The sequence below is a fragment of the Lytechinus pictus genome, chromosome 16 (genome assembly GCF_037042905.1).
Source record: "Lytechinus pictus isolate F3 Inbred chromosome 16, Lp3.0, whole genome shotgun sequence".
Classification (NCBI taxonomy): Eukaryota; Metazoa; Echinodermata; class Echinoidea; order Temnopleuroida; family Toxopneustidae; genus Lytechinus; species Lytechinus pictus.
Window position 1 is genome coordinate 6,439,091 of NC_087260.1, and position 13,916 is coordinate 6,453,006.

The 13,916-nt window shown below is 36.7% G+C and overlaps 1 protein-coding gene across 1 annotated transcript in view; it reads right to left on the bottom strand.

The window, feature by feature from the left end:
* LOC129278944 (probable ubiquitin carboxyl-terminal hydrolase FAF-X) overlaps positions 1-10,168 on the bottom strand; it is a 72,523-nt gene extending 62,355 nt beyond the window's left edge. Inside the window, exons 1-6 of the mRNA XM_064111449.1 lie at positions 9,912-10,168; positions 8,691-8,880; positions 6,036-6,148; positions 4,282-4,394; positions 2,762-2,816; positions 729-779 (exon numbers count right to left, since the gene is read on the bottom strand). Coding sequence (XP_063967519.1) covers positions 729-779; positions 2,762-2,816; positions 4,282-4,394; positions 6,036-6,148; positions 8,691-8,880; positions 9,912-10,019 — 630 coding nt within the window. The 5' untranslated portion in view covers positions 10,020-10,168. The remainder of the gene's footprint in view (positions 1-728; positions 780-2,761; positions 2,817-4,281; positions 4,395-6,035; positions 6,149-8,690; positions 8,881-9,911) is intronic.
* Positions 10,169-13,916: the final 3,748 nt, after the last annotated feature.

Below are 13,916 nucleotides of genomic sequence, written 5' to 3' on the forward strand. Positions count from 1 at the left end.
GCGCAACATTTCATTTCATTCAAATACGGCGACTTTGAAGTCCCGTAAGAAAAAAATAAGCACATGAACCTATATTATTTTTTGCATTTTCATAATGCATGGATACCAAAGTAACTCTCTGCAAAATTTGGTGAAAATGACATGGACTTCATTTTAACTGTGGAACGTCCTTAAGTACTAAATTTCCTATCTATAGATTAAAATTTTTTCTAACACAATGGCTCAAATTCACAAAGGTGGCTTTTAAAACCCGGGGATAAGTCCATGGTTTATGCAGAGTCCCTGTATAAATTACGCTTAATTTACCGCGTATCGGGCACGTGTATAAAAAATGTCCAATGCTGATGAGCGCTTTTGTCAGTGCGCCAAATTGACGCCTGTTACCATGGTTAGATACGCTATTTTATTCATGAATCCACTGTTTGTAGAGTGGACTCTCAGAACAGAGGACTCATGAATAAAATAGCGTGGATAACCATGGCAACAGGCGTCAATTTTGCGCACTGTGACAAAAGCGCACATCAGCATTGGACAATTTTTTAATATACGCGGTAAAATAAGTGTAATTTATACAGGAAATCTGCATAAACCATGGACTCAACCATGGGTTTTCAAAACCACCTTAGTGAATTCGGGCCAATGATTAATGCATGGTATTATGAAAAACACAAATTGAAAATAGTATTTTTTAACAAAGCGGAGGGGTTACAAACATAACAAAAACTAACCTTTGGATTTCTGATGTCTGGGGGTCTGGCAAAGATGTCGTTATTGTTCAGCTGTCAGAGGAAACATAATTACAAAATATATTAGTATTTTCCTTATACATGCAAAGTATTACATTAAAATATATTCCACCCATCAGATAGGATATGAAATTGAGGCCCATTGTAGAGGAGGGTCACCACCTTTGCATGGCAAGAACCCACAGCATTATTTGTATAAGAGAAGGAAAATATTCTGATGAAATGGTCAACCTGCACACTTCCAAACTTCAATTATATCAAGAGAGACCCCAAGAGTCACAGATCTTCATTTTGCTTTCCCCTCCCAGGCATAGTTGATAACAAACATAATAATGATGATGTCTATCAAATCAGGTTTACTTAAATGAAACTAAACCCAAGAAGAGAAGCAATCATATTTGAAAGAGTAAAACAAGAGGAACAATTTAAAACAAGTTTCATCAAAATCGGGTATGAAATAGGCAAGTTATGGATGTTTAAAAATTCTGGTTGTACTTTCTATGGGGATCCTCAAATTGGCAAACATGCTTAAAAATGGCTAATTTTCTGGACAACCCTCCATTTGTTTTGTACGCAATTTTTCAGATTTTCCCCTCTATTTCACATATTTCACATCATCTCCTCCTGAGCTTGACATATGTTATGCTCAGAATAAGGCAATATGCGATATTAAAGATAATACGGAAAATCTGACAAATTGTGAACAAAACAAATGGAGAGTTGTCCACAAAATCAGCCATTTTGAAGCATGTTTGCCAATTTGAGGATCCCCATAGAAAGTACTGAACGTCCATAACTTGCTTATTTCACAACCGATTTTGATTAAACTTGTTTAAATTGTTCCTTTTATTTTACTCTTTCCAATAAGATTGCTTCTCTTTTTGGGTTTTGTTTTCCTTCAAATTGTGCCTACACCTTTTTTTTTCCCCCTCTCTTCATCTCTTTTCTTTTCTTTTTTTCTCTCTGCTTGTTTCTCTCCTCTAAATTCACTCAAAATATCTTTCTCTCTCTCTCTCTTTCCATCCCCTTCTCCGCCTTCTTCCTCTTCCTATTTGTCCTCTTCTCCTTCTCCTGCTTCTCCTCCTTTTTCTTCTTCCTTCTCTTCTTCCTCCTTCTCTCTCCTCTAATTCACTAAAATGACTTTCTCTCTCTTTCCATCTCCAACTCTGCCTTCCTCCTCTTCCTATTCTTCCTCTTCTCCTTCCCCTGCTTCTTCTCCTTTTTCTTCTTCCTTCTCCTCTTCTTCCTCCTTCTCTCTCCTCTAATTCAATCTCTCTTCAATTTATTGAAATTTGCCACCTCTCTTGCCAAGAGGCACCATCACCATAGAATATACAGTTAGTTGAGGCCAATAGTTTACATACACCCATGGAATTCAGTGAAATTTGTTCACTTTCCAAATATCGTAAAATTTACTTTATCTTTGGATATATAAATACTACCATGGAAAATTTGGTATCAAATGAAAGAGTGTATCAAGCTCTTTCACATGATTGGGATGCTGTTAGGATTAACATATATTTTAGCTGGAATTTTCTTTTGAAGAAAAATGTAATATTCGTGCCAAATATATTCTATTGTGTGATATTATATTTTCAAACATCGTCTCATAGAAATATATAAATGTCAAATCTATGATTTATACTATATTTTCTATCATGATATGTCACCACTGAACAAAAAAGTGTAATCTGGAATGTTTGTGTCGAGAAGTAACGAGTATCGAAATGAAATGTTTTTGTCAAGTTTTTATTTCTAATTTGTCTAAAATGTGAAGATTTTGGGAGAAAGAATGACACCTAAATATTTGTCAGCTCCTGATGACAAAGCAATGTGATGAAGGAGCATGATATACTCATTTGTTTGATATCGAATTTGTGTCATGATAAGCACAAATATTCTTTAAGATACAGTAAATTTTATGACACGGTATTTGGCAAGTGTCAACTTTTCTTTGAATTTCCCGGGTGTATGTAAACTTCCGGCCTCAACTGTATGTACATCTCAAAGCCTACCTGGGAACCCATGGGGACTGTTTCGGACTGCCTTGAGCCGTTAAACACATGGAACCTGAAAAGATAAGAGAAAATTGACAAATCACTGTATTTCATGATTGGCGTCATTGACTGTAGACTGAAGCAATCAATAATTTCATGAGAAAATCTGTTAAAACACAATTTATTATAAATGATATACTTGGTTGTTTTATAGCACATCACACATAGCAAAGTATAAAGTAAGGAAAAACTAGGAGACATGAGAGGGACATGTACATACAATTCAATATTGGACACTGAGTTCATTGGAAAATGATTTAAGTGTTGAATAAGTTTCTTAAGTTTCTCTTAAGAGAAACTTTAAACTTATCTCATGGAATCAGGAAGTGCATTCCATTAAGTAGCGAAGGCATGTGAAAAAGAATGTTCACCGTATGATTTAGTTGAGATGGAAGGAACAATGAATAATGCTTTTCAGCTTGATCTGAGAGTACGGGAAGGACGGTAGTATGATACTAATTCTGTTAAAAATGAAGGGGCAATATTATAAAAGCATTCATGTATAAAAACTAAAAGCTGTAATAATTGGCAACATATCATTGCAGATCTAGACCTAAAATAAACCAAACTTCATGAAATCGTGTAATTTAAGCTGAAAAAAGATCACATTTATGATTGCAAACACAGATTACCACATATGGGACAGTGTATTATTATTGTTTAGAAAAAATACCTGACACTTGGCTGGAGTGACATGCTCATTTTGTCCATTTCTTAGCAATCAGACATTTACAATGACTGAACTTTATCACGAAGTAGGGACCAAGGTCCTGTTTCATAAAGCTGTTCATAAGTTATAAGCAGCTTTACGAAAGACTGGTGCCCTTTTATTATGAACTTAACCCTTTGAACCGTAAATTATAGGGGGCGGCCATGACCCATACCCTGAATTATTTGCGCGAATCAACCACATTCACAAACTCCCATGATTCGAACCCCAACGGCATATACCCCCCCCCCCCCCCTCCGCGCTAGTACCCGGACCAGGCAGGCTAAAGTTGTTTAGTTTCTCGCGGACCTAGTCTGCAGACAGAAATATCAACTTTTAGTATCTTTTTTTGGCTCAAAATCACTGTTTTGTCTATAGTCAGCACGTGACTCACCGCATATTACCGCATATGCCACACCACGAGCCACCACAGTAGAGTTTCGTATTTTGGCAATTTTTTATGCTAAAACCTTCCGAAATCTATACCAATCTTGACTGAAATTATCGACTAAATATCCCTACACGTACTAGAAAGATGACGTCATTTTTAAAAGATCACTTGACATTTAGAACTTATGTTTTTTAGGTCCAATGGCTTCAGGCTGGTATTGCGGCTTATCAGGTTCAAAGGGTTAAGTTTGCAGCACTCACAATTTGTGTATGTCATTAACCACAAAAAAGGGACACGAGTCACTTGTAAAGTCGCTTTTAACTCACAAACAGCTTTGCGAATCACCCACCGGATCATCTTGCAAACTGTGATACTTACTTGCAGAGCGGATTAAGAGCCATAGCTAGTAGTTCTAGGAGGGGAAACCAGTCCTGAGATAGTTTGCTCACACACAGCTCTATCAGTTTCTCTGTATTCTTCATGATGCATCGCTATGTAAAGAAAAAAATATCAGAAAATCTTATTAACAGATAGCTACTATATATTGGACACACTAGCGTACCTAAGGGTACATGAGTCACAACTCATGCAGGGGACGTACCCCTGCCCCCCCTGACGAGTCACAACTGATCCAGGGGACGTTCCCCCCCCCCCCCTTTGGAGAAGCAAAGTTAATAATTTGTAATGTAAATATGGCAAGAAAACCAACGTGTGCCCCCTCTTTTGAACTTGAAGACCTTCTTTTTTTCCTTTTTATTTGCTTGTCAATTTTTTTTCTGGTGCGAACAAAAAATTTGCCCCCCTTTTGGAAAATCCTGGGTACGCCGCTGATTGGACATCATACCTCAGAAGTAGGCTTGAAATTATACAAAATATAATTGCCTCTCTGCAATCATGAAGATGAGGACGTTCTGTACAAGCAATATCATAATTAGCTCCAAAGCAACTTTGCTTTCTTTCAGTTGGATAGGTACTCAATCAACTGTTATTTTTCTTTTTAAAGGTCAAGTCCACCCCAGGAAAATGCCGACTTGAATAAATAGAGATAAATAAAACCAGCATAGCGCTGAAAATTTCATCAAAATCGGGTGTAAAATAAGAAAGTTATGAAATTTTAAAGTTTCACTTATTTTTCACAAAACAGTAATATGCACAACTAGGTGAGTCAGTCGATGATGTCCATCACTCACTATTTCTTTTGTTTTTTATTGTTTGAATTGTACAATATTTCTTTTTTTATAGATTTGACAATAAGGACCAACTTGACTGAACCATATAGTGTTAAAAATGCTAATTCCACATGTTCAGGGAGAAATTAATCATTATATCACTTGACAATGAGGAGAAAATTAGAATATTTCATATAATAAAATACAAAAGAAATAGTGAGTGGATGACGTCATAGTCTCCTCATTTGCATACAGATCAGGATGTGCATATAACTATTTTGTGAAATTAAGCGAAACTCTAAAATGTCATAACTTTCTTATTTTACATCCGATTTTAATGAAATTTTCAGTGTTATGCTTGCTTGATTTTTCTCTTTTTATTGTCCTTTACAGATGTTATGTGAGCTTGCCTGGTATATCAATCTGCGATATTCAACTACATGTATGATGAAGAAAAAACTGCACACAACATGTGATAGGACTTGTAGGTTATGTTAATTTAATTGATTGGCTATCATTCGACCGGTTGCCAAATACCGAAGATCCCTCAACACTTTGTTATTATCGTTTAAATGGGTTAACAAGCACATTTCTGAATAATATGTGAATAATCATATTTATCTCAGTGACTTCAAAGCACTATTCGGGTTTACAACCAATGGTACATGGAGAGGTTTGAAACCCCTCTGGGTTTAATTTTGACCTTTTGTTCTCATACAGGTACAGATCTTCACAAGGGTCTCAATCATCTTTGCTCCTTAAATTGGCAACAATATTCTGACCTCTTATTCATAGTAATGGGAAGAAAAAAAAATGATTTGAACTAATCAAAATGAGCATTGAAAACCTTTATATGAAAAATATCAACTTCATATGAAACAAACAATTTGTGTCAATACAGAGAGTTTAAAAATCGTTTCAATTTCATGTTTGGTATCAGGGAAAAAGAGAAGAAATACTCACATGGATTTCAAACTTCCATCCACTGACGGCTTCATCAGTGAGGATTTTAGTGAAGGAGATTGTTAACCCATCTCTGAAGAACCTCTGGCATGACTCACTGCGAATATCAAGGTCTGAAAAGAAAAAAGAATGGTAACATTCAAATCATTTATTCTGGAAGGAAAAGAAGAATGGGAACATTATAGCACTAAGACATTGGGGCATAATTTGTTATATACACGATTCCCAGCTTTTTGAGAAACAAGATTCCCTGATTTTTCCCTGATGAAGTTTTAAAATTCCCTGATAATTATTTAAACCCATTCCCAGGTTCGCATGTTTTCTAAGTTGTTGCCGTGAATTACATGTATTTTCAGTATAAATTTAATAATGTCAAATTAAGTTGGTACTATTACACAGGCATGTAATGGCCTCCCTTCTCCCCATACAGCCATCCTTTCCTCACCTTATACAGAAAGAGGTTGATATGCAACAAAATATAACAGGGTCGGACTGACTACCGTGCTTTCGACTTTTGGGCTGATCAAAATTCCCTGATTTTTCCTTCATTTTAGGTATTTTCTATCAAATTCCCTGATTTTTTCCTTGACTGGAAAAAAGTAAAATGATTTTCTCTGATTTCCCTGATGGGCTGGGAACCCTGACATAAAACCCCTTCTCAAGCATGGAATGGTCTAATAGTTTGAGGATACAATTTTTTTGGTAGATCAGCAAATCAATGTGGAAAGACTGATACTGCGCTATATAGCTAGCATGCGCTCCATCTCAACTAAAAAAAAAAAAAAAAAAAAAAAAGAGGAAACAAAAAAAAAGAGGGGAAAAAACGGACTGACCCATTTCCCCCTCTATCACGTTTTTAAATGATTCATAATATTGACATTTAACCAATGCTTTAGACAGGTATCTGACAAATTATGTAACTGCCTTTCAATAGTCGAAACTGATTTGAGTCAGTAGCAAATGTGGAGCATTGTTGCCCAGTGGATTAGGCTCGAGAGGAAAAAACAGAGGATGTGTGGGTTTTAGTCCCAGCCACGGAACATTCCTTCAGCAAGAAACTGATCCACATCATGCTACACTCAACCCAGGTGAGGAAAACGGGTTAATGGCAGAAAATGATTTGCTGCCAAGGTAATACATGTAAGTAACTTTTGGGAACACATAAAAACATTAGATATTAAAATCTTAAGTTATAATTTCCTTTTTCAAAATTCAACTCATCTGGTATTTTGTTTTGATAGCCCATATCCAATTATCCACACTGTTTCACATTATAAACTGAATTATTGAACCCGTTTTGGGGTTCTCTCTTCTGCCTTCCTTAATGTAAAATACTACGTTATTATGCATAATAATTATTGTTACCATAACGGATGTAGGGAATACTCCATTGTCGATGTCATTTTTGATGTACCTTTGCTCATGTAAGCAAGTCCATATTTAACGCCAATACTTTTTAATGTTAATGCAAATTTACCTATTCAGTTTTATTGTATGATTGCTTTTTGTTTGCAATCAATGTTTTAGGTCTTTGTAATTTCACTTTTTATGTACATTTCAATCTGACTTGAACCAGTACAGGTGCATGGACTTGGTTTTGCTTGTTACTCTTTCATTGTTTCACTTTGTCCATTTGTATACTGCTTTTCTTTGAAATACAGAAATGATTACAATCAAATAGGTGCTATACCAGAATTGAATATTATCATATTAAGAAGTGGACTAGTAATAAGCCAGTTCGTAGTTCCACTCTGCGCATGACCAGCAGATTCTGCGCATGATCACAGGAAGGCCATTGGTTCAAAAATGACATGGTGGTTTAAAATTTAATGAGATAAGCACCAATTTTGATGTCTTGGTTTTTCATGTACTCTTTTGTATTGCATTGCATTTTTCGTTTACATCCACAAAAAAAAGAACAATGCGTCCACGAACGACCGGTATTTCACAGTTTGCCAAGTAGGCCTACGTTGTACAACATGCTGGTAATATGCATTCAAAGTAGAAATGCAACTAATACCTTCATAGAGTGTTTATTGATGTGCTATTCTAGTCACCTGGGCCCCGTTGTACAAAGAGTTATGATTGATCCGATCAATCGTAACTCTATGGAAATCCATCGGTGTCATAATTTTTTATACAGGAAATTTGCAAAATGTCCTTTGTAATCAAAGGAGAACACCCCAAATTGTCAAGAATGAATTTATGGAGATGCATTCATATCTAGAATTTTTTTTTAACAAACATGCATTTCGTATGTTGACTTTGCTGGCTTGCCATAGTTACGATTGATCGGATCAATCGTAACTCTTTGTACAACGGGACCCAGCTGGTCTATTTAATTTCTTCATCCTGCTATGTAAGGCATGCTTACGTAATATCTTGCTTTGAAATCTGCCTATCATAATGAAAGAAATGAAAGGTCATTTGACCAAAATTGTCAATGAAGTAACTACGAACTGGGGGCCGTTTCATAAAGCTGTTCGTAAGTTAAGAGCGATTTTAAGAACGACTGGTGATAATTTCTTATGCGCTAAACCATCGCCAATGAATATACCATTTACCACAAGAAAGGATCACCAGTCGTTCTTAAAGTCGCTCTTAACTTACGAACAGCTTTATGAAACACCCACCAGGTCTATACTCGGTACTCACTTTTCTTGCTGAGTTCAATAGCAGCCTCGAGAAGGACCTCAAGCTCTCCTTTAGGCAGAACAGGGATGACCCATCTCGGTTTGTTGATCATTTCATCCAGACGATTTAACGACTCGACAGGGAATGGAGGCTCTTCCGTATCAATGTTCTCATCACCACCATCGCTACCTCCTTCTGTCGGCTCGGGTGGCTTGGGGTCAAAAGTATGGGATAGGGTTGTTATGATATTCCTCATTTTCATCCAATCTAACCTAATTATACAATTCACAGCTATTTGTGATTTAATACACTATGGTAAGTATTCTGGACTTGGCTTTAATGTAAACTCTGGTCTAAAATTGTGGTAAACTGGGATAGAAAATTGTGACACTAATCTCTAGATGTACACTAACGAAGTGTTTATGTCTTCACCCTAATGCGCCAGTCATAAAACTGACTCCAACTCCAGACCGGCGAAACTTATTGTATTATTTCCAATGACGTACCGTCAGTCAGTTAGTAATTGGTTTAATGGGTGTGACTTTTATAATAGTATAACAAACAATTTTATATACACATGTAGACATATCACATAATGTAAATGTAATTATATGACACCTAGATAGATCCTTGTCATTTGATTGGTTGTTCGATATCGATCATTCAGCCCATTTTACAATGACATCATCAACCGTGCAAGTTTGGATCCATTCATCGTGCAATTTTGGATCCATTCATCTTGCAATTTTGGATCCATACAATTTTGTCCATTGCACGCGCGCACCAAGACTGCAGGCACCTCAAGTAAAACACTCGTGTTTGTAGCGCACTTGCTGTACGCAATAATCAAAAGACTGAGCTCGCACTGCATGAGTATATTTTGCATCGAAATTCATAAGTTTAACATGAAAAAGAATCTATTTTCAGGTGTCATATAAACCAAATAATGAATTTTTTCATGCATGCAATGGACAGAATACTTCGTTTGGTGAAAGATGAAATGGTCCATTCAACGAGGCGTATTTGTTGAATGAACAATTTCATCTTTCACCTCATGAAGTATTCTGTCCATTGCACTCACGAACATTCATTATTTGTATAATATGTCTCTATGAAAAAAAGAAAAAGAAACATCTATGTTGTCAAGTTCATAAATGTTGAAATGAGACAAAGTGAGTTTTAGGGGCGGATTGCTTAAAGGGATACCAGTAGATTATTTCTTAAAACTGTAGCATGACTTACATGGTTGGCTGGTGGATTAGATGGCGATGGGTGTGGCGGAACAACGGGTGAGGTTTCTGGGGCGGTGTCCCCTGCCCCAGTGGGTGTGCCTTTCATCCCTAGAGTCATGGTGCTCTGCAGCGGCGTCTGGTGGGAGACTGTCCAGGAGGAGTAGACTCACTGGACGTGTGTTGGTAGGTGTGTCTGATGTGATAGGATGCCGGGAGTGGTGCCAATGAGATACACTCCACCGGATGTCACCATCTCCTTAGTGAGCTAAGAAAGACAAGGTAAGAAGAATATAATTATTTACTGTAATAAATGTACAGCAACAAGACAAGGTAAGAAGAATAAAATTATGTACTGTAATAAATGTACAGCAACAAGTATTAAACAAGTATTAAACATGAGTAGGAAAAAGAAAGGATGTAATAATAAGGAAGAGAGCAAAGAGGAGGAGGAAGAGCAGAAGAGGTCTGATGAGGGGAGTCTTTTACTGGATGTGTATTGGGAAATGCCTGTATCATTAGAACGAGAGCAAAGAGGAGGAAGAGGAAGGGAGGTAGTGGTCTGATGAGGGGAGTCTTTATTGGATGTGTATTTGGAAATACCTGTATCATTAGGAGAGCAAAGAGAAGCAAGAGGAAGGGAGGTAGTGGTCTGATGAGGGGAGTCTTTATTGGATGTGTATTTGGAAATACCCGTTTCATTAGAACGAGAGCAAAGAGGAAGAGGGGAAGGGGAAGTGGTCTGATTGGGGGGCCTTTAATACTGGATGTGCGCTTGGAAATGCGTCTAATGAGATATGATCCGCGTAGGAGAAGGAGAAGTCAAGAAAAAGTAGAAGGTAAAAGAAAAGAGAAGAGGGGAAGGTAGAGAGAGACGAAAAACAACAAGAACGAGAGCGAGGGAAAGAGGGAATAACAAGAAGGAGATGAAGGGAGAAAAGGAGGATTTGAAAGAAGATCAATTCACCTGCATACATAACATTTTCTGAACATTCTCCACTGGTTCACTCCCAGTGGAATATTCCAGTCTTAAACCATGGATGCTCACAAATAATGCTGAGTAAACTAATAAACATAGCAAACATACATACACACAACATGATATATACAGTATCAAACCTGGGTGGAGAGTGGCATTCTCAAATTTATGTCTTGCCAATGGTGTGAGTGCGAGGAATCAACTTTTAATAGATGTACATGTCCTGTACAGCATGAAAAGTATTACCTACTGTATCCACTACATGTACAATCAAAGATAGTGATGACAATGAAAATGGCTAAAAGAAATGTCAATGAGGATAATCAATGACTCATCATAAATCAGTCTAACTATGTATACTGTCATTGCACATACTTATGCATGTACTTGTGAATTCATGTTTCATATCATGTATAATGTACAGCAAAATGCAAAAAAAAATTATCCAAGGTATGATGATCTCCAGATTCAATCTCCATAAAAACGCAATTATGTCCATGGAACACTTCACGTACCTGTATACATACGTGTATGTATCACATATACATGCTTTTAAAAACTCCCAGAAGGGAACAGGTATAATTTGCAAATATGCAAAAATAATGAAGGTAAAATGGCATGATGCATAGATGTCTGCAGTTAAGTGCACAGAACATGTCTACACTGTCAGTACAATGTATGCAAATGTCATTAAATGCAGCATGTTTTTCCAGAAATTAAACACATTATCACATACAAAAACATGAATGTGGTACTACATGTACGGTACATCCTCAAATGATATTACCATTACTTCCAGATCAATAATGAGTGTATACTGTACATGTGTATGTATCCTAATGATCATGCCTTTCTATCGGATGTGTATTGTGCAATTTCCTCAATACAAATCCAACTACATACACATTCCCATAACCTGTACTTAGTGCATAATCTTTATTAAAGTTTGCACTTCAATTCACTGAACAGTCTGTCACACCAATATGAAATGTACATGTAGAAAACTATGGTATTTTGAGTATGTCATTATAATGACATTTTTATATTCTTCATTACGAATAATTACAGCACGTGCATGTACATTGTGCAGTACATGTACTGTACGTATAGGCCATAGAGATGAATACTGAAGGATAGCTTTTTAAGGCAAGCAACTCTGGATATTTTTTTTCATAAATGCACCAAGGAAAAGTGGAAACAAATTTCAAGGGGATACAAGCAGATCTGGGGAGATGATCTGGGGAGATGATCTGAGTAAAGTTCTGGGTTCATGAGGTCAAAGGACAAGTAGTTTACATGAAAATGTCTTGTTCTTGCGATAAATGAAAAAATGTTAGTGTTTATAACAGACATGTCGATTCAAACTTTGCTCATGCATGTATGGTAATGGTCTGATCATCTGACCAGATTTTTTTTAATATTTGTAACCACTTTGACGGTTGACCAAGAAACACTGATTTATACATGGCGTGAATACACTGCTGACGAGCGATCTCTATGAATGAATGTGGAGGAGAGATGTCGCAATAAGGGCGCAACTTGTGCACATTTGAACTCATGAAACATAATTTCATCGGAATTCATTTCACAGTCCGGCGTTCTTAACAACACAAAAAACAGCGGTAGACTGGTAATGTACATACATCAAATGCCAACTCCATCCTTCCCATCAAAATACACTCCACCAAAAGGAAAATGCTAATTTCCCATTCAATACACATCTCTTTGCCAGAGCTGTAGCTTGCCAATTTCCTCGCTACTTATTCCATCCAGACGAGGCAGTCGAAACAAGCCACTAGAGACACAGTGACCAGTCAAATAAAGGTCAAACCTAATTTTACAAAAAAAGAACCCCTTTTTCACATTTTCACTGTAAATCTAGTGTACATAATACAGTAACCCATACATGGATGCACGTTTCGAGCTTATTGCTATAGGTAGGGTTTTTTTTGCTCTACCCCCCCCCCCCCTCCCTCAAAAAGAGAGCCAAATACAGCTATAACACAGTACAGGTACCCAATTGTACCAAAAAGGACCTTTTTCCGACTTTTTTCACTTGCAGTATCTGGACTACTCAATAAATCTTATAGGCCCGTATCCTGAAGTCGGGTTTAACTTAGACCATGGTCTAAATCTGTGCTAAAATTATGGGAAGCCATAAGTGTCAAAATTTTTATTAAGTTGTATGTTTCTTATGTTTACTGTGCTCTTTCCTGATTCTTCAATGGTGAAGACAATCATCGATTTATACTTCCTACACAATTATGAATGATTTGAGAGCCAAATGAGATGAAATATGATATCTCTACTGCTAGTGATATATGTAACAATTGGTTATCCATACTTAATGTAAACCACAACTTTAAACCTGAGTTTTTATAGTTAAACCTGACTTCAGAATACGGGCCATAAAGTTTAAAGCTTGTTGTAGTTAGGGGGCTTTCTGCCCCCCCCCTCACTCTTCCTTTCATTACATGTCCTCATTACTCCTTGCTCACATCATGCACAATACATAATGTACACAATGGCCCGTATTCTAAAGTCAGGTTTAACTTAAAAGACCACGGTCTAACTCCGTGCTAAAATTATGGGGAGCCAAGAGTTCAAAAATTCTGCTTTATGTTTAATTTTTTGTTTTCTTTTGCCTTCATAATGAAGAAAAAAATACTTCCGTCGTCATTCCCAGACAATTATGAACAATTTGGGTGTCATATGAGTTAATATAGGATTTGTGCTCCAATTGGCTCTCCATAGTAAAGCCACGACTTTAAACCAGGGTTTAATTTAAGCCCCAGTTCAGAATACCGGTCAATATGTACAATAATTGTACATGTACTACATAGTAATCTATCCATTATGATGCAATCACTTTCGATTTCACACTACAATGTATGTAGGTGATTACTAGTACATTAGACAGAAATGAAAAGATCAGAATCTGTTTTCAATTTCTGTTCTCTTTGGTAGTCTGGTATTGAAAGCCTTTCAAGAGCATTCTGAAGCAAAAATTACCATAGAAGCCAAACCACTATTGGTTGT